Source organism: Tachyglossus aculeatus, chromosome 13, assembly GCF_015852505.1.
Source record: "Tachyglossus aculeatus isolate mTacAcu1 chromosome 13, mTacAcu1.pri, whole genome shotgun sequence".
NCBI lineage: Eukaryota > Metazoa > Chordata > Mammalia > Monotremata > Tachyglossidae > Tachyglossus > Tachyglossus aculeatus.
The window spans coordinates 19889498-19908270 of record NC_052078.1 but is presented as its reverse complement, the minus strand read 5'-3'; the positions used below and the strand labels follow the sequence as shown (position 1 = coordinate 19908270).

Here is an 18773-nt window from a genome sequence, read left to right as displayed (position 1 = left end):
TCGTGCATAATGCAAATTTATTTAGCAGTGATGATTTTTTTAAAAAAACTTAAAATGGTTAAAATACAATGAGAGAGATTCTTCCAAACAGAGACCAAAAGGATTTGCAAAGGCTTTTATACAGTTAGGTGAGGTGTCATATTACATTTCCTGCTGTAATCATGTGGGTTTAATTGAGACTATCAACATGCCCTTCTTTTGCATTAGACAGGTTGAAAAGCTCAAGTACAGCCATAAACAGAGGAGACCAAAGAGCAAAGTACTGAGGGGGAGAGAGAGAGGGTGAGGCACTTGAAAACACTGCTGCAATAAATATCACATTAAGCTCCAGTCCAGGCAAGACATGAATGCAACCCCCCTTACAACCCCCTCCCACCCCCCTCCAAAAAACCCCAAAAAAACCAACCCCAACAAAACCCCAAAATCAACTACGTATCACAAGCAATCTCTATAAATTAGCAGGATTAAAATTATGGAGCCATCCCCGCTAACCTGCATTCAGCCAGTTCATTTTCAGGAGCTTGCAGGCTCCATAAACTGGCTTTTTACAAAATCTATATAAAGCATGCCTTATGAATCACGGAAATGGCTACTGGGCATTTCTTACCAGTGCTGTGACATCCTTTGTAAACTGTAGCTGGCAGAAAATAGGAAAACAGAGTAAAGCTGCTTACTGATATAAAGAGAGAATTATGTTGTCATATTGATGCTGGATAGAGGAAGCTAAACCAGTAAGCTAAAAATACATCTACACTGATTTCTCTGGAAGGAACCAATGAAAGTAAAGGGCAGTGAAGCATAAAAAAACAATAACTTCAGCATCCTTGTGAGCAAATGTACCTTGGGCTTCTACCTGCATCTGGCTGATCTCTCTACCATTCTGGATAGCAAAATACATCCAAAGTCATGTCTCCCAGATTTCTATTTTCTGCAGTGTGCACAGAGCTCTGGCTGTGCTACAAAGCTTCCCTTCCAGAAGAGCAATATTACTGCCTCTCATCCCCCTCTGAGCCGCTACCATCTCCGCTTCCAGATGACGAAATGAATGCTTTATTATCCATTTAAAATCGTGCACACCCCTCTTTCCATAAATCGGGACCTCACCACAAGCTGTCAGCTGACTGCAAAGACGGCTTTCGTGGTATACTTTGGAAATCAGGGGGACGATGATTTGGAAAAAAACACCTTCCTCAGATGATTGCTTTCATTAAAATACGTTTCATTCAGAAAATGTGAGTACAATCTGTTCCATCTTGTGCTGCATGCTAATAGCCGTTTTAATAATGCACTCTTCCCTTAGTAGAATATGAAAGTAACCAGGGCAGGAAAAAACATAAAAGGCATTGTCAGATAATGAAAACATTCTGAAAGAGTCCAGGAATCAGTGGGAATGTCAATGCACAGTAAACACACACTATGTTACAGGATTATATAAGACTCTATAGGCTTTTTAAAAATATTCCTGATGCAAAATCAAGGTCCACACTGACATTTCCTAAAAGCCAAATGACCAATTTAACTAGACCCATTATCTACAATGCTCCCTTAACTCATAATTGGAAAAACAAAGTTTAAGCTCGGAGCCATTTCAATTTCAAATAGAATAAAGTAAAACTCTGGAGTTGTGTACTGCACCAAGACTTGAAATAAATATAAAAGAAATACTTTGGAAGACATATTTAAACTGCCTATGGCATTTGGAAATACATTTCTAAAAACCACTGAATAAGTATCTATCTACGATGATCATCAACATACCTCAGATGAAGAACTGCAAATTCTTCATAACAGGCTCACAACAGTAAGGAAACAACGATTTTTGAAAAACAAAAAAGCTTTAGTACTGGATTTATTTACTGGATGTTCACTTAGGAGGAAACTGCTTTAGTGTTCTAATGTTAACTATCCATCCTGGAAGATAACCACATAGTCTAGTGATGTGTGAACACTGTACAAATCCAGGGAAATGCATTAAGTGTTTGACAACTGTGTGCACAATATCATGCTAAGCACTTGGGAGAATACAACAGAAAAGACATGATCCCTGTCTTCAAAGTGCTTATATCAGTAGACTCAAAAGAAATAAGATGATAATCAGATGGGGCACAGGCCCTGTGTAGAAATAGAAGTGGAAGAGGCTGTTGTTGGGTTGATAGAACTCAGGGTGTGAATAATTAGCCCAAGAGGAGTGGACAATCCAGTTCAGACCAGCAGGTCCTACTGGGGATAAGGGAAAGGCCTTGCGGGGGCCGTGGAGAAAGGTCTTTGATTGGTGGACTGAAACTGGGGATGTTAAATTACACATTGCCATGTGGTCAAAGAGCAATAAATAGCCACTTCACCACGCCAAGCATTCATCCCAGATCAATACACCACAACCTTGTCTACCCAGCTTACATATGCAGGTCACTGATTTATCCAGAAAGATTTATGCCATCAGTTTTTGAGCACAAACCCACTGAAAGATGACATACTGGAAGGGACATGGACCCAAATCCCTGACCGTTAATAGTACTTATTCAGTGCTTACTCCATGTGGAGAAGTATACTAAGTGCTCAGGAGAGTTGAGAAGTTAGATGTTAAGGTTCAGAGACTAATGAATAAAATATTATGGACCATTTCCCCGCTTTCATCATAATGTTTACTTTTCTTTTACGCCTGACCACAGTTTTCTCAGACTTGAGTCTGTGGGGCATTGTATACTTAAAGCCTACAATTTCTCTCTGTGGATCATTTGTTTTATTTGTTAAATGCTTCCCCCAAGGAGAAAGTTTTTCCCCTTCCTGCCCCAGAAGGCTCCCCATCAAAAGGCAATTTCTGGTGCTGAGATCCCCAAAATTGAACAGCCAGTAAAGACCTGGCCTTGGGCTTTCGCCTACTGGCTTGGCTCTGTGAAGAATACAGATTCGTGGGAAAGAAAAGGAACATGAAGGCTGAAATTTGATTGTTCTGCCTCCTAGCAAGAAGTTCTAAGCTAGCTATAGGGACACCTATCCTATGATTCTAAGACACCTGGGAAGAAAATCCCAAACCACTGATGGGGAAAGTACAGCTTGACCACGACAACAGAATACTTGACAGTCCTGAGTCAATCGACATATGCAAATACCTGAATCGGAAAGATCTGAGGGACTTGGAAAGGACTTTACTTGGGCCTCAATCATCTAAAAGCTAACAAGCTTTACTGTTTCCATCCTTTGGGCTGCAGGAAATGAGGGATTTGCTCAAAAATTCAAAGAGTGCGTGGCAATTTTTGAGACCGAAAAATATTGACAGAATAGCATCACGAAGGCAGAAATGAACAATGATTCACACTGTTAACCTCAAAATCATTTGTTAGCACATTAAGATGACGCTGCCAAGCACAATAATGGTTCCTGCTGCCAGTACTATTTCTGGAACATAATGAATCCATTCTTCCTTCATTCTGCCACATAAAAGGTTTATTTTCATCTTTCTACAACAATCAGCCATTAAATTAGTTTTTTCTAAAAACGATACCTGCCATTTTTGCCAGCTTGATTCTGAAAAACTCCCAAATAAAATTTTCTACTATAACCTTTGCAGGTGTGCTCCTTTAAAGAATAAAACATTTTAGCTTTCTTGGTTAGTAAATAAAATTAAAGATAAGGGAGTTTCCTTGATATGCTAACAGGAAGGGTGAAAAGGCTACACATATGGATATAGTTCTATGCCGGGGAGTTCATCAGATCTAAACCACAAAGCTCATTATAATCGTTTGACTTCTTAAAGACATCATCCTGGACTGCATTATGAATGAGGATACTCAATTTTATTATTCTTTTTGAAGATTTAGATGTAAATAGCAAATAATCACATTTGTGCACCTAAAGAACCACATGTTGTGTCACAATACTGTGACCACTGATTCAGTGGGAATTAATGCTTTAGGGAATAGAAGGTTTGAAGAGCTCACGATTGACATTTTTCATTTAAAAAGTCTAATATTATAATTATGTCCACCACTGGTAGAATGCTTTACATTTTCCACTCAATGTATTCTACTGTACTAAAGGCTTTAAAGTTACAGAAACACAAAGCACTGTATAGTCTAATAAGGCTGAGGCAGAGGCTGGGAATATAGCAGCACTGTTCCACCCACCAAATCCAGTTGTACCAACACGGGGATCGTGTTTTATCAGAACAGACTTGTGCTATGGGAAGAAGCGCCATGGCCTAATGGAAAGAGCCTTGGCATAAGAGGACCTGGCTAATCCTAGTTCCGCCACTTGTCTGCTGAATGACCTTGGACAAGTCATTTAACTTCCCTGTGCCTCACATCGTAAAATGGGAATTAAGACTGTGTGCCTCATGTGGAACATGGCCTGAGTCAAAACTTATTATCTTGTGTCTACCCCAGTACTTAGTATAATGCCTGGCACACAGGAAGCGCTTAACGAATACCATAAAAAACAGAAGATTCAATAATACTTCTACTGTATTACTTCCAAGCACCTGGGGCTGCAGGTCTAACACCGAACATACTCATTAATTTACCATGTAATTCAAATAACCTATATATAAAAAACACCCCACATGGCATTATAAATATCCACAATAACTAGACTATGTGTTAGGATCAAATATGAGTTCAAGTGAAACTGGACCTGCACTATGCCATTTTGTGCCCCAGGAATTCTCTCCCAAAGAGAGACCAAACGTTATATACCAAAGGGGAGGCCGTGTCACCACAGACCACTCAGCTACATCAGCTGTCTTCCTATTTCACCTCTCCTTTTTTCAATAGCATTTGCTCTCAATAAAATCAAATGCAACATTACGCCCCACTTACTTACAAGCTGCCTCATGAGCAAATCAGCTCCTTTACTGCACTCAGTGAGATTCTGATCTTTGTCAACCTCAGACATCCCCTAGTTGACCTGTTTTCTCTCTGTCACTCTACTAATTTACCTAAACCCTGACAGAGAGGACCATCTTGACGAGAAGATAAGTTAGCCTCCTCAGCCCATTTCATCTCTGAACTCATTGGTAAACATAACCACGTTTCTGAAAATCCAAAAACCTCAAGGAAACTGAGAACCTAGTACATAAAGGGAACGGAACAACAATCAAATCACTTTTGTTCGTTATTCTCCAGGGAATCGGTCATATTGTGCTGCCTTTCCAGTCAATGAACTCATTAAGATAAGCACATTGTTCATTAGATCCCGGTATAATTACTTCTTTTGACAACAAAAATCAGATGGTAAACAAGAATCTAAGTTTACAAAGACCACTACCTACAAATATACGACTATTCAGCCACTATCCCTCAAGTCTAGTAGCCAGTTTCCTGCAAATGAGAAGCACTCTGCTCCCAGTACCCCATTAGCATTATGGGAAAACCTGAAAAATGATGGCCTTTTAGCAATAAGCTTGCTAAAATGCATTTGATTTGAAAACTATCCAACATTTCAATATCTGCTGTAAACATCAAGCAGTGAGGACTAGTGGAAAGAACATGGGCCTGGGAGTGACAGGACATGGTTCTAATCTCAGATCTGCATGCTGGGTGGCCTTGGGAAAATCCCTTAACTTCTCTGTGCCTCTGTTTCTTCATCTGTTAAGTGGAAATGAAACACCTGTTTTCCCTCCTACTTCAACTGTGTGTCCCGTATGGTACTGTGACTGTGCTTTGTAAAAAATCACTCTAAGAGTTTTGGTGCCTCTATTTATTATCTATTCAACCTGCAGAGAGGCTCAGTAGTCAGGTCTCAAGTAAATGACTCAAGTGGTCCACTCAACTCCTTTCCAGTCCAGCTTGTCTAAAATCCTAGTTATCAAATCATTTCCACCTCAAACCGTTAAAGACATAGTTTTACACAAAACCTGATGTTTTAAAGTGAATGGTAAATCTAAACCACTAAATCCAAACAAAAGTAAAAGGAGTTTGGTTTTTTAGGAACAAAGACATTTATGGGCAGCAGGTCATAAACCTGTTTCAAAACAGAAAATCTAAAGCAAAATCTAAAAACTTTTTTTTTTTTTTTGCTTCAACGCTTCTGGATGTGACTTCCTCACTTGGATCCAAGCTACAGAAACCAATACCCTAACATAAAGAGTATCAGATACTATTTTAATGGACCCAGAAATGTGATCTTCAACACAGTGGAAAGTTAACAGGCCTGAGACCCTAGCTCTAGTTCTGACTCCGCAGTTGCATATACCACGACTTTGCCAAATCACTTAACTGACTTCTCTGTGCTTCAATTTCCTCAATTCTAAAATGGAGATAAAATACCTGTTTTCCTTCCTTCCTAGACAGTTAGTCCCATGTGTGATGGGGCTGTGTATGATCTGATTATTTTACATCTACCCCCAATGCTGAGCACAGTTTATGGCACTTAGGAAGTGCTTAATCAATACTATTTATTATCCCACCCACTCCCCACACCCAATCTGCCTGGAAGAATGTTAACTCCTCAACGCATCAGTTTCTCTCTCCCGATCTCAGTGCGATATTTTCACCCAAGTTCAGCTGGAAGTCACTGAAGGGTCACTGGCGTGGCTGTCCAAATGAGAGTTCTCAAAAGGGAGTCGAGACAGCAGCTGCACCCAAGGCAAAACCACCGCAAGTATGCACCTGCCACTCTGCTCTCAAATGACCCAAACCCTCTGGGTGTGGGTTATTGTGTGCTCGGGAATATCCTTGTGCAATGCATTGCAGGAAGGAGGGGAAAAAGGAAACACGAAAGGAATGGTTGAGGTGCAGGCAGGACATGACTGCATTATTCCTCTGTTCTCCCCCTCCACAGGAAGCAGAATTGAGCTCGGCGTGATAACGCCTGCCAAGGGTTTTCAGCTCATTGGGAGATGCCTACATAAACAAGAGAAACAATTCCTTCCAAATACACTTTTCTTTTTTCCTTATTATCTTAATGATTAAATTTTCGTATACACAACTACCACATACCACTTGGAGGATGTCTTCATCTTTTGGCATAACACTAAGTTCCAAAGTGCTGTCACTGAAATAAAAACAAACATTATTCAGCTGGAGGAAGGAGAGGAGCAGCTAATTCATTTCTTAAGTTACAAACCCCACCAGGTCTATTCAAAAATCCATTTAAATGAGAAATAAAAGAGGTGCTATCTACCCAGGTCAGGAACAAGGTTATACTCAGGTGTATAGGTTATACTCAGTTCTCCTATAACATGGGGTTTGCTTAGAATAATGTTCTGCACAGGGTAAGCGCTCAATAAATACCATCAATTGATTTGCCCTTGTGGGCAGGGAATGTGTCTGTTATACTGTACTCCTAAGCACTTAGCTCTGCACACAGTAATTGCTCAATAAATATGATTAGCTGACAAAACCCCGCCTTAAGGACAAAATAATGCTATATTACTCACCTTGCCTAACACTGCACACACAAACCACTTCTTCCAACCCTGCAGTCCCCTAAATTCACATAGGCTTGCATTCATTGTCAGACAAATGCTCCCTAATGCCCAAACAACATTCTAGCCAAAACACGTCATGGAAATGTGTGCTAAGGCAGAACTGAGTGCACAATATTTTCAATTATGTATCTTTCAGTCAAGATTTATAAAGAGCAGGAAATACGGAATCTTCAAAGTGTTATCTTAGGAAAGATTTTCTTTAGAACTCAAAATCTTAAAGGACATTTTTTAAAGCTGCAACTCTGATTTATCCTTCATGCCAAGAAAAGATGACACAGCCATCTGCTACCATAATTTCCTAAACATAGGTGGCTCTGACTTGTAATACCATGAAGTCTCTCCTAACTTTTAAAATAGCTCATCTGTCTGATTTTCTGGGTTGTACAGTAATAACTCGCTGCAAAACTTTATTGTGCTTTGATGTTTCAAGGCTGTTATAGAAGGAAACCCACTTTTCCCTAATCTTCAAAATAAGTTCAAAGAGGTCAGATGGAGACCACTGTGTCTGAAGCAAACATTTAAATATGGCATGAGCAGTAGTGCTAATTCATTATTTACAGCCAAATTTGACCTAGAAGTTGTCCAATTCAAACTTCTTAATTTTAATTTTCTCTATGAAATAACTAAAGTTGAATTCGACAGTATATTATACTGGTTTATCTTTCAGATTTGCAAAATTGTGTTCAATTTCTTAAAAATATAGAATGTGCAAGAGAGAGCCTCAGATACCCAAGTTAATTCTTTAGTCTGAACATATACAAAGTGGGCACACACACACACACACACTTTTCTTACACCGTGTCATTTTTGGGTAATTTGCAGTAGTCCCCAAGATTAATTTTTAGCAAAAACAAGGTTAAAATATAGGAAAATTCAAGGAAATTCAAAGAAAACAATTCAATAGAAGAATGAGTTATTTTAAAATAACCTTTAAAGGAGGAGACATTTTCAAGCCCGGGCATAAACACTGTCTAAACTGATTGCCACTGATGATGGCTTCACCCTAATTAATCCCAGAAAAATATGAATTTTGAAGTTTTATGCATTAAATTGAAATAGGAACCACTAGCAGGATGGTCCCAAAGAGAAATTATGTTTCACAAGTCAAGATCCAACACATTTAAAAACACCATGCAGGGCTGTCATCAACTGATTTTCTTCAGTACACTAGAGGCAAGTTTCAAGTGTCAGTTAAACCTGACTATCTTGCCATAAATTTGTAAAATTGTATTACCCAGAGATTCACAAATTTATATGAATTGGTAAAGTTTGATTGATGAGACAGCTACAATGAATATTGGCCAAAATTGCACTTTAATGACCCCCCAAAGAATTGGAGACTTTTGCATATTAAAAACAGTAAACTGGACAAATTACCCTTTTAAATCAGTAGAACCTCTTTTTTGCTTTCAGCATTGATCTTTTGCTAGAGGCACGGAAGACACTGGAACATCCAGAAAAACTTTAATAATTAAGGAAAACATTCTGTATTTTACTTGCATAACTGCCCTGATTTTCAATATTAAAATAGGGATGGAGCTCCTACATAGATCATATAAGGATTAAGTCTAGAAATAAGGAGGAAGAGGAGAATAAAGAAGGAGGAAAATCAGGGAAAAGACAGAGGCAAAAGGGTATTTGAGACCTCACCTCTTCCTTCTATTCCACTCTCCCAACTGCTGTATACAACAAATACTAGATCAATTAATTCCTCCTCCCCCTGTGTTACTTCTTCCTTTTCCTTTGGCTCCTTCCCTGGCCTATGGCAGTTTAATGAATTAAACGCCTTCACTTGCTTTGTTGCATTTTCACCTGTCTACTATCCTCCTCCTCCCTCAGCCTCTATAACTATCACTGCCTACAACTGATGTAGCACAAAAGTTATCTTTTATTTCCTCCACAAAAATCAGAGTGGGACAACTGCACAACAGAGGCAATTATGTGAGTATATGGAGTATATAATTTTGTATTGAAATGGCAAAAATAGTAAGCGCCACAATCACTAGGTAAATTTTCTAAGCAATTTCTTTTCACAAAAAGCAAGGGGTTGAAAGGACCAAAGGCAATGTAACTGACCAAGAAAAGGAGCAGAGGCCATATTGTAAAAATAATATAGATAAAAGGTGAATAACCACTAAGGTGGAAATTAAATCAATCAACCTGGGGTTAATTGTGTACATTACCAAGTGGAATTCTACTCCCTTAACGTGGAAGAGTTGGCATCATTCTACCCAAAATTATAATTTCTATGAATCTGAAATTTGGTGGCCCAGTGATTGTCAGCATGGCTTCGATAAATCTGATTAAGGCTCAACTCTGAAGGGGTACATTTTCATTCTGAGCAACTTATTAATATCAGCTCCTCAGAAGATTAGTTATAGAAAGTAGAACTTTTGTTCTGTAGAATGACAAAACAATAGCTCACCTGTTCTGAATTAAAGCAATTACTTGAGAATAGGTCTTTCCAATAACACTTTCTCCATTGACTTTTATAATTCGATCACCTGTGGGGGAAATAAAGAGAGAAGTATAAGAAACACTGCTTTTCTAAGTCAGAAGTTTCAGAATCCATGGAGATTTTACTGGGGCACTTAAAAGAAATGCAAAGTCAATCAGCATCATCCCCTTATGACCACCACTTTATTGCCTAGGCCTGTTGTGGTGAGTAGAAAGCCTACAGAAATCTCATGCTACCAACCTTCTTTCCTTGAGTACCACATCCCGGAAGTCAGCAAAGCAGCCTTCTCAGAAAGTATAACAGCCAAATTTCTATATTTGACCTCTTTCTCCCTCCCCAGTCACATGAAGACCCAGCCTAGTTAACTTCACAATTCTCCTCCCACCCTTCCTTCTCCAACTCTCATTACCAGAGTTGGCATGTTATGTGTGTATGTGTCCATGCCTGCCTCTAAGACAACAACTTAATAGATTTGGAAGAAATAGATACTTGGAAAAGTAAGAGCCTGGGGGGTGGGTATTGTGGCTGAGTCACGGGATAGGGTAGGTCTGGATGGATTGATTGGAACGAAAAAGGAGTGGGTAGGAACTGGGGGAAAGAATGGATAGGTCACTGGGGGAATGAAGGGATTGCATCATAAAGGGGAAGGTTGGAAAATGTGTGGAGAAGGTAAGAAACTCATGCCCAATGTATAATTTTTCCTCCACCTGGCAATTTGGAAAATAAAATCCGATTTTATGTGATGGTATTTTTCATGAACATAAATATTCAGGTTGGAAAACGGGACTGTGATCTCCTTGTGGGGAGGGATCATGTCCAGCAACTCTATTGTATTGTAGTATCCCAAGCACTTAAACACTGTTCTGCACAATGTAAGCACTCAAAAAAATACCACTGATTTTTTTTTCCTGAATGAGAGCATTCAAATGTTCAATAACTGAGTTAGAATGAGGAAATGTTTACTTGTCCATTTTTTTTTTCAAATGTGATTACTCTTTACTGAGTAGTAAAGACGGCAAAGGAGGCTCTTAGTCCTCATTTTCAACATTTCTTGCTAACTGAATGTCACATTCCAAAAGAAACATGCTACATGGAGAATGCATAACCACTTTAGAGCATGGTTTAATTTACGGCTAACTAGATCTCACCAGAGTTTTACATTGCTGGCCCAGAGACCCTAACCCAAGCTCACACAATTAAGATCTGATAGCCTAAAACAAATATGAAGTCCTCTACAATTTACTGAAGTATGTCTACTGTTGGCCTAAAATCTGAGCCTGTCAAACAGCCCGAAGGATACTAGGGGTTTTCCAGGAAAATTCCCCACAGGGCAGGTGGGTAGGATGCAACAAGTGCCACTCTCATCATCTAGGCCTCTGGGGACCTCAAAACAAAGGCCCCTGCGGATGAGGGTCAGGATGTTCCACAGCACAGACTGCACAAGATTGGGTGCATGTTCTTGTTTCTTCAGAAAAGTGGAAAAAAGACTTCAACTCAACAACAAGAAAACGGAAGACTAGATGGAAAGGAGAGATGGAACTGACCTGTTATTGAGTATGGCAGGTGAATTCACTCAGGGCAGAACTGAATCCTTTTATTGGGTTTCCCTTGAGGTCATATATCGGTGCCTCTTTAGGGGCCCATTTCTCTTGGCATTGCAAATTTGTATGCATATTTCTGGACTGTTTGTCTCCCACAATGGACTGCTTTCATGATGGGACAACTCCAACTCAGGGAATAGCAAACATCACTGACTATCTTCCACCTACCAAGAAAAGGCTACTAAAGAACCACAGTAGCCTAGTGGATAGAGCCCAGACCTGAGAGTCAGAGGACCTGGGTTCTAATCCTGGCTCCACCATTTGTCTGCTGTGTGACCTTGGGCAAGTCATTTTTCTTTTCTTTCCTTAAGTTTCCTCATCTGTAAAAATGAGAATTTAATATCTGCTCTTCCTTCTACTTAGATTGTGAGACGGGTTCTGTGTCTGACCTGATTGGCTTGTATCTACCCCAGCACTTAAGACAGTGCTAGCCAAATAGTAAGCACTTACCATCGCAATTATTATTACTGTTATATTTTTAATAATGCCCCCAAAATATAAACAATGGCACCTCACTGATTAGATGCTAGAGTTGAAGAGGCACCTGAAGGACACCTGGGACACTTTAGCAACACTAAAGAATGTAGACAGTTTCATTCTCATCACAGAGAAGAGAATCCTACAGAGGTGCCAAAAACCTTTAAAAGTTATCTCTTGAAAACACCTTTTTCTAACAGGACTGAGGCCTCCAAAACCTAAACAGGCTAACCCTAGCCCACCAGGCTTGGTGAGATCCTGGGTCCAGATTGACCTACTTTAAGACTGAATGGGTTGCAGGGTCAGAATAATAATAATAATAATAATAATAATAATAATAATAATAATGATGGCATTTATTAAGTGCTTACTATGTGCAAAGCACTGTTCTAAGCACTGGTGAGGTTACAAGATGATCTGGTTGTCCCACAGGGGGCTCACAGTCTTAATCCCCATTTTACAGATGAGGTAACTGAGGCCCAGAGAAGTTAGGTGACTTGCCCAAAGTCACACAGCTGAGAGTTGGCGGCGTAGGGATTTGAACCCATGACCTCTGACTCCAAAGCCCCAAGATTTGTCACTGTGCTCACATAAGCGCTGATCCAGGCTACATTAGAAGAACCAATCTCTCTGATTCGACTCATACAGTCCCAGGATCCCCTGAGTGATATCATTTTGAAGAATAACAAATTCAATCTGAATAGGGAAGCATTACTCATCTTATGGCTTTGAGAGGCTGGCGGAGTCTGTCTAAATGCATCAGGATCACACATGTGCCGTACTTAGCAAATAGCAGGGTGGAAAAACAAAAACAAGGTCCTGCAATGAAAACCTAACAGCAAAGTCTGCAGAAGCACCAAATTATTGACAGGACAGGAGCATAAACAGGAGAACGGGAGGATGCCTTAAAAGCTGCTCCATGGTGAGCTGAAATGGGGCATTGGAAACAGAGGATGCAAAGGATTCAGGGAAAAGTAACCTCAGGCAATGCGGCATTACAGCAGAATGAGGGGAGATAAATTGTATAGAAGATTGACACCAGCTAGAGGGCAAGAAAGGAGTGGATATTACAGAGGATCTTGAGATTTTGAGGCAAAACCAGATGTTGTGAGCAACAAACACATCCCCCGTGACAGGAACTAGTCTGAGCGTTCACAATGTGGTTACACATCAGTCTTTGCAACCACATCTGCCTATGTAAAATGCATTGACGTCATCTTTGATCACGGAGGGTAAGGGGAAGGGATCCTCATAGACTACAAAGCACAATGGAAAAGAACTGGGAGATGGAAATTGTATCCCAGTGACTCAATAATCAATCCATCTCCAAGTCGTGAACGATTTGCTCCTCATTCAATGTCCGGATCGGGTCCGTTATTTCAGTCATTCTGACTTCTTTCTTTAATACACTGTTGTCAAATACTACTCCCTTTGGCAAATGCATTTCTGATTTATTTTGGTAGTCTCTCAGGGTAAAATCTTAATAATTCAAACCCTATTAACTTTCTGAACAGGTCTGCTTGATTTGAGAACCATCCTAAAACTCAGGATACACAAATAATATTTTCAAAATAGAATTGAACAACAGCAGCACCTGTGCATAATCCAGCTTCAAAAGCAGGTCCTCCTTCTTTCACTTGTTTGACAAATATGGTGTCCATTGGCTCCAATCGGTTCCTTTGCTTTCCTGCAGAAGAAATGCATATTTTTAAAGACATGAAACCATTTTGCACAATTGCAATTAAAAAACCCTAATGATATAACATCTGTTTGTTCAAGGGTCACCCCAAGATTGATTTAGCAGAAGAACATAAGGAATGACATTGCTGGGCCAAGCCAATGGTTTCTTAAGTCCAAAAGTCTGCCTCCCACAAAAGCACCAGAATCCTGACATTTACACAGATGGACATCTCATCCACGAATGTGTTCAATCCCTCCTTAAACATATTGATATTTTCGGCCTGCATAACATCTTGTGGAAATGCTTCCATTCCACATGCTCACCGCCCACAGTGTGAAAAAGTGTTTCCTTTTGATTAACCCAACCACCTTCAGGCTGCAATGGAAGTCCCCTATTTCCAGTGACTAACAGTTTGTTTCGTCTTGACCCCTTCATGATTTTATGATCTTCAAAATTATCCCTTCTCAGTTTTAATCTTTTCAAGATTGCATCAATAAATCAATAGAATGTCGGTAGTAATGCAAACAATAACACTTGTGGTATTTGTTCAGTGTTCACTATGTGCCAAGCACTGTACTAGGCACTGGGGTAGATACATGATCTACCATGTCCCCCAGTCCCTGTCCCTCACGGGGCTCACAATTTAAATGGGAGGGGCTATTTAATCTCCATTTTACAGATGAGGAAACCGAGGCCTAAAGAAGTTAAGCAACTTGTCCAAGGTCATCCAGCAATTAAGTGATGGGGCCGGCATGAGAACCCAGGTCCTCTGTCTCCTAGGCCCGTGCCTGAGGGAGAGGCGAATAAAGAGTGCAAATCTAAGTGCAAGAATGATGCAGAAGGGAGTGGGAGAAGAGGAAATGAAGGCTCAGTCAAGGAAAGCCTCTTGGAGGAGATGTGCTTTTTAATAAGGTTTTGAAGGTGGAGAGAGTGATCATCCGTCAGATATGAAAAGGGAAGATGTTCCAGGCCAGAGGCAGGATGCGGATGAAAGGTCAGTCGAAAGACGGAAGAGATTGAGGAACAATGAGTAGGTTGGCATTAAAAGAGTGAAGTGTGTGGGCTGGCTTGTAATAGTAAATCAGAGAGGTGAGGTAGGAGGAAGATGCTAAGAGAAGCTTCTTGTTTGATGCAGTGGTGGATGGACAACCACTAAAGGTTCTTGAGGAGCGGGGAAACGTAGACTGAATTTTTTTGTAGAAAAATGGTCCGGGCAGCAGAGTGATATGCCAACAGGATTTGGAAGAGTACAATGGAACTAGTAACAAGAGCCCAGCCTTCAAGAGGTTTACAGACTAGAAGAGGAGACAGACTCTAAAATGTAAGTTACAGTTAGGGGGAAGTTACAGTATGGAAATGTGCACTCAAGTGCTACCTGGGGGGGTAGTGGTGAATATTTAAGAGCTTTGGTGGCACCAAAGTGCCAACACTTCAGAAAGACGGGACATAAAATGGGGAGACTAAAAATCGATCAGGGAAGGCCTCCTGGAAGAGATGCCATTTCAGAAGGGTTTTGACAATGGGGAGAGCAGTGATCTGTCGGTGTAAAGAGGGAGGGTGTTCCACGCAGGAGGGAGGGTGTGATAAAGAGGTCAGCGGCTGGGGAAGCAAGACGGCAGCGGGGTGGGTTGGTTAGCAGGCGAATCTTAAGACATGACACTTCTCCATCTCCTAATTGTCTTCGTGGCCTTTCTCTGAATGTTCTCTATCTCTTTAGTGAAGCAGCGTGGCTCAGTGGAAAGAGCCCAGGCTTTGGAGTCAGAGATCATGGGTTCAAATCCCGGCTCCGCCAACTGTCAGCTGTGTGACTTTGGGCAAATCACTTAACTTCTCTGTGCCTCAGTTCCCTCATCTGTAAAATGGGGATTAAGACTGTGAGTCCCCTGTGGGACAACCTGATCACCTTGTAATTTCCCCAGCGCTTAGAACAGTGCTTTGCACATAGCGCTTAATAAATGTGATTATTATTATTATTATTATTTAGTCCTTCCGAAGATGCTGCAAGCAGAGGTGCCTAACATAACCTAGATCCTGCTCTCCCTCCTACCTAGACTGGAGAGCTCCGTGACTGACAAGGACAAGGACTCTGCTGCTAATCTCCTCACCGTACCTCGTTCTCACCTGTCCTGCCATCAACCCCCGGCCCACGTCATCCCCCGGGCCTGGAATGCCCTCCCTCTGCCCATCCGCCAAGCTAGCTCTCTTCCTCCCTTCAAGGCCCTACTGAGAGCTCACCTCCTCCAGGAGGCCTTCCCAGACTGAGCCCCTTCCTTCCTCTCCCCCTCGTCCCCCTCTCCATCCCCCATCTTACCTCCTTCCCTTCCCCACAGCACCTGTATATATGTATATATGTTTGTACATATTTATTACTCTATTTATTGATTTATTTATTTATTTTGCTTGTACATATCTATTCTATTTATTTTATTTTGTTAGTATGTTTGGTTTTGTCTCCCCCTTTTAGACTGTGAGCCCACTGTTGGGTAGGGACTGCCTCTATATGTTGCCAATTTGTACTTCCCAAGCGCTTAGTACAGTGCTCTGCACACAGTAAGCGCTCAATAAATACAATTGATGATGATGATGAAAGACCTGATTATTGGGTGCCTCTCCCAAAACTCAGTACTTGACACACAGTAAGCACTTAAACACTGCAATTACTATTATTATGCAGGCTTATGTCCCCTCTACTGGGAGACAAGTCACTTCACTTCTCTGGGCCTCAGTTCCCTCATCTGTAAAATGGGGATTAAGACTGTGAGCCCCACGTGGGACAACTTGATCACCTTGTATCACCCCACCCCCAGCGCTTAGAACAGTGCTCTGCACATAGTAAGCGCTTAACAAATACCATCATCATCATCATCATCGTCAAAAGAACCTGGCTGGAAGTCAGGAGACCCAGGATTGCATCCCAGCTCCACCATTTGCCTTCTGGGTGACCTTGGTCAACTCAACTTACGTTTGCCCCAGTGTCCTCATCGGCAAAAAATATCTGTTCTCTCTCTCCCTTAGACTGTGAGCCCTATGCGAGGCAAGAGCTATGTCCAACCTGATTATCTTGTATCTACCCTAACGTCTAAGCACATTGCTTGGCTCCTAGTAAGCACTTAATACCAATCAATCAGTGGTACTTACTGAGTGCTTACTGTGCGCAGAACACTCTGCTAAGCGCTTAGTGACTGCCCGTCCCTCCCCTCCCCTAATGGCCACCCCGAGGGCTGGTGAAGGGGGGGGGGGGGGGGTGTCCCCCAGATGGGGAGAACCGCAGGAGCCTGGGTGAGGTGAAAGGGGGTGGACCGGAGGGCAAGATGCCCGAGTCCCGGGATGGGAGTTGGGCCCCTCACCCAACTTGGCCTCCCCCCGGGCCTTTCCTTCTTCACTTCTGCTCCCTGAGGCCATATTCCCAGACTGAGCACCTTCCCTCATCCCCCTCTCCATCCCCCATCTTACCTCCTTCCCTTCCCCGCAGCACCTGTATATATGCATATATGTTTGTACAGATTTTTTACTCTATTTATTTTACTTGTACATAGCTATTCTATTTATTTTGTTTTGTTAGCATGTTTGGTTTTGTTCTCTGTCTCCCCCTTTTAGACTGTGAACCCACTGTTGGGTAGGGACTGTTTCTATATGTTGTCAACTTGTACTTCCCAAGCGCTTAGTACAGTGCTCTGCACACAGTAAGCGCTCAATAAATACGATTGATGATGATGATGATGATGAGTACAATACAGAGCGGGTAGATATGATCCCTGTCCACAAGGAGCTTACAGTCTAGCAAGGGAGACAGACATATAGTTAAATTATGGATATGTACATTAGTACTGTGGGGCTGAGGGCGGGGTGAATATCAAGTGCTTAAAGGGGACAAATCCATGTACAGAAGGGAGAGGGAATAGGGAAATGAGGGCCAAGTTGGGGATGGCCACTTTCAGGAGATGTGATTTAAATAAAGTTTTGAAAGTGGTAGCCTGTCATGTATGATGGGAGAGGGGGTTCCAGGCTAGAGAGAGGATGTGGGCAAGGGGTTGGCAGTGAGAGAGATGAGATCAAGGTACTGTGAAAAGGATGGTGTTAGAGGAGCAAAGTGTGTGGTCCAGGTTTGTAGTAGGAAATCAACAAGGAAAGGTAGAAGGGGGAGAGATGACTGAGTGCCTTAAACCCGAGGATGAGTTTCCATTTGACGTGGAGTTGGATAGGCAACCACTGGAGGTTCTTGAGGAGTGGGAGACGTGGACTAAGCTTTGTTTTAGAAAAATGAATTGGGCAGCAGAGTGAAGTAAGGACTGGAGAGGAAAGAGACAGGAGACAGGGAGGTCAGTGAGGAGGCAGCTGAAGTAGTAAAGACAGGATATAAGTGCATGGATCAGCATGGCAACAGATTGCATGGAGGAGGAAAAGGTGGATTTTTAGCGATGTTGTGAAGGATCTGGTGATAGACTGAATATGTGGGTTGAATGGGAGAGAAGTCAAGGATAACGCCAAGGTGTCAGGCTTGTGAAGCAGGGCGGGTAGTGGTTTTGTCTTTAGTAACGGGAGGACAAGGTTTGGGTAGGAAAATGAAGACTTCGAATTATCTCCATTACCCTGGACAGGCCAACATCCCATTAAATAAATTGTGACATATATGTGGTATTCCACTGATCATTTCAAGGGAATCTCAAATGTGACTTGCCTCCCGTGAAAGCCCAGGTAAGCGCAGTTTTAAAGCAGTGTAGAAAACTCAAACACTTGATTTTGTAAACCCAAGTTAGGAAGATATGATGTGCCTATCTCAGGACAGGATATAACACATCAAAAGATCGCTTAATAAGTATGATTTGGGGGCAGGGAGATGGCATTATTAATGTTCTAAGACCAGCATGGTTTGGAATCTTAGCAAGTACACTATCGTTTAAAAAAGTGAATGTCCCAGATGTCAACCCAACTGATAGGATTTGCCCTCAGAGAAACTCCACTCCACCTTCGGTCCCCTAGGGTTTGAAACTATTTTAACAAACACCCCAAGGAGTTCAGCCCCTGCAGTGCACAGATGTCACTTCCTTCCAAAAAGGCACCAGAAGTTTCAGCCAACTGATCTGACTACTCGGTGCTTTAGAAAGCCTCACTGACCAAGCAGAGATTCCC

General features: G+C 41.6%; 1 protein-coding gene across 2 annotated transcripts in view; it reads right to left on the bottom strand.

The window, feature by feature from the left end:
• Positions 1 to 18773, bottom strand: part of ARHGAP21 (Rho GTPase activating protein 21) — a 152290-nt gene that overhangs the window by 43092 nt on the left and 90425 nt on the right. Inside the window, exons 4-7 of one of the 2 annotated variants that reach the window (XM_038755966.1) lie at positions 13557 to 13649; positions 9852 to 9930; positions 6936 to 6990; positions 608 to 637 (exon numbers count right to left, since the gene is read on the bottom strand). In XM_038755966.1, the coding sequence (XP_038611894.1) occupies positions 608 to 637; positions 6936 to 6990; positions 9852 to 9930; positions 13557 to 13649 (257 nt within the window). The remainder of the gene's footprint in view (positions 1 to 607; positions 638 to 6935; positions 6991 to 9851; positions 9931 to 13556; positions 13650 to 18773) is intronic. The other variant, XM_038755967.1, reaches the window with a different exon arrangement.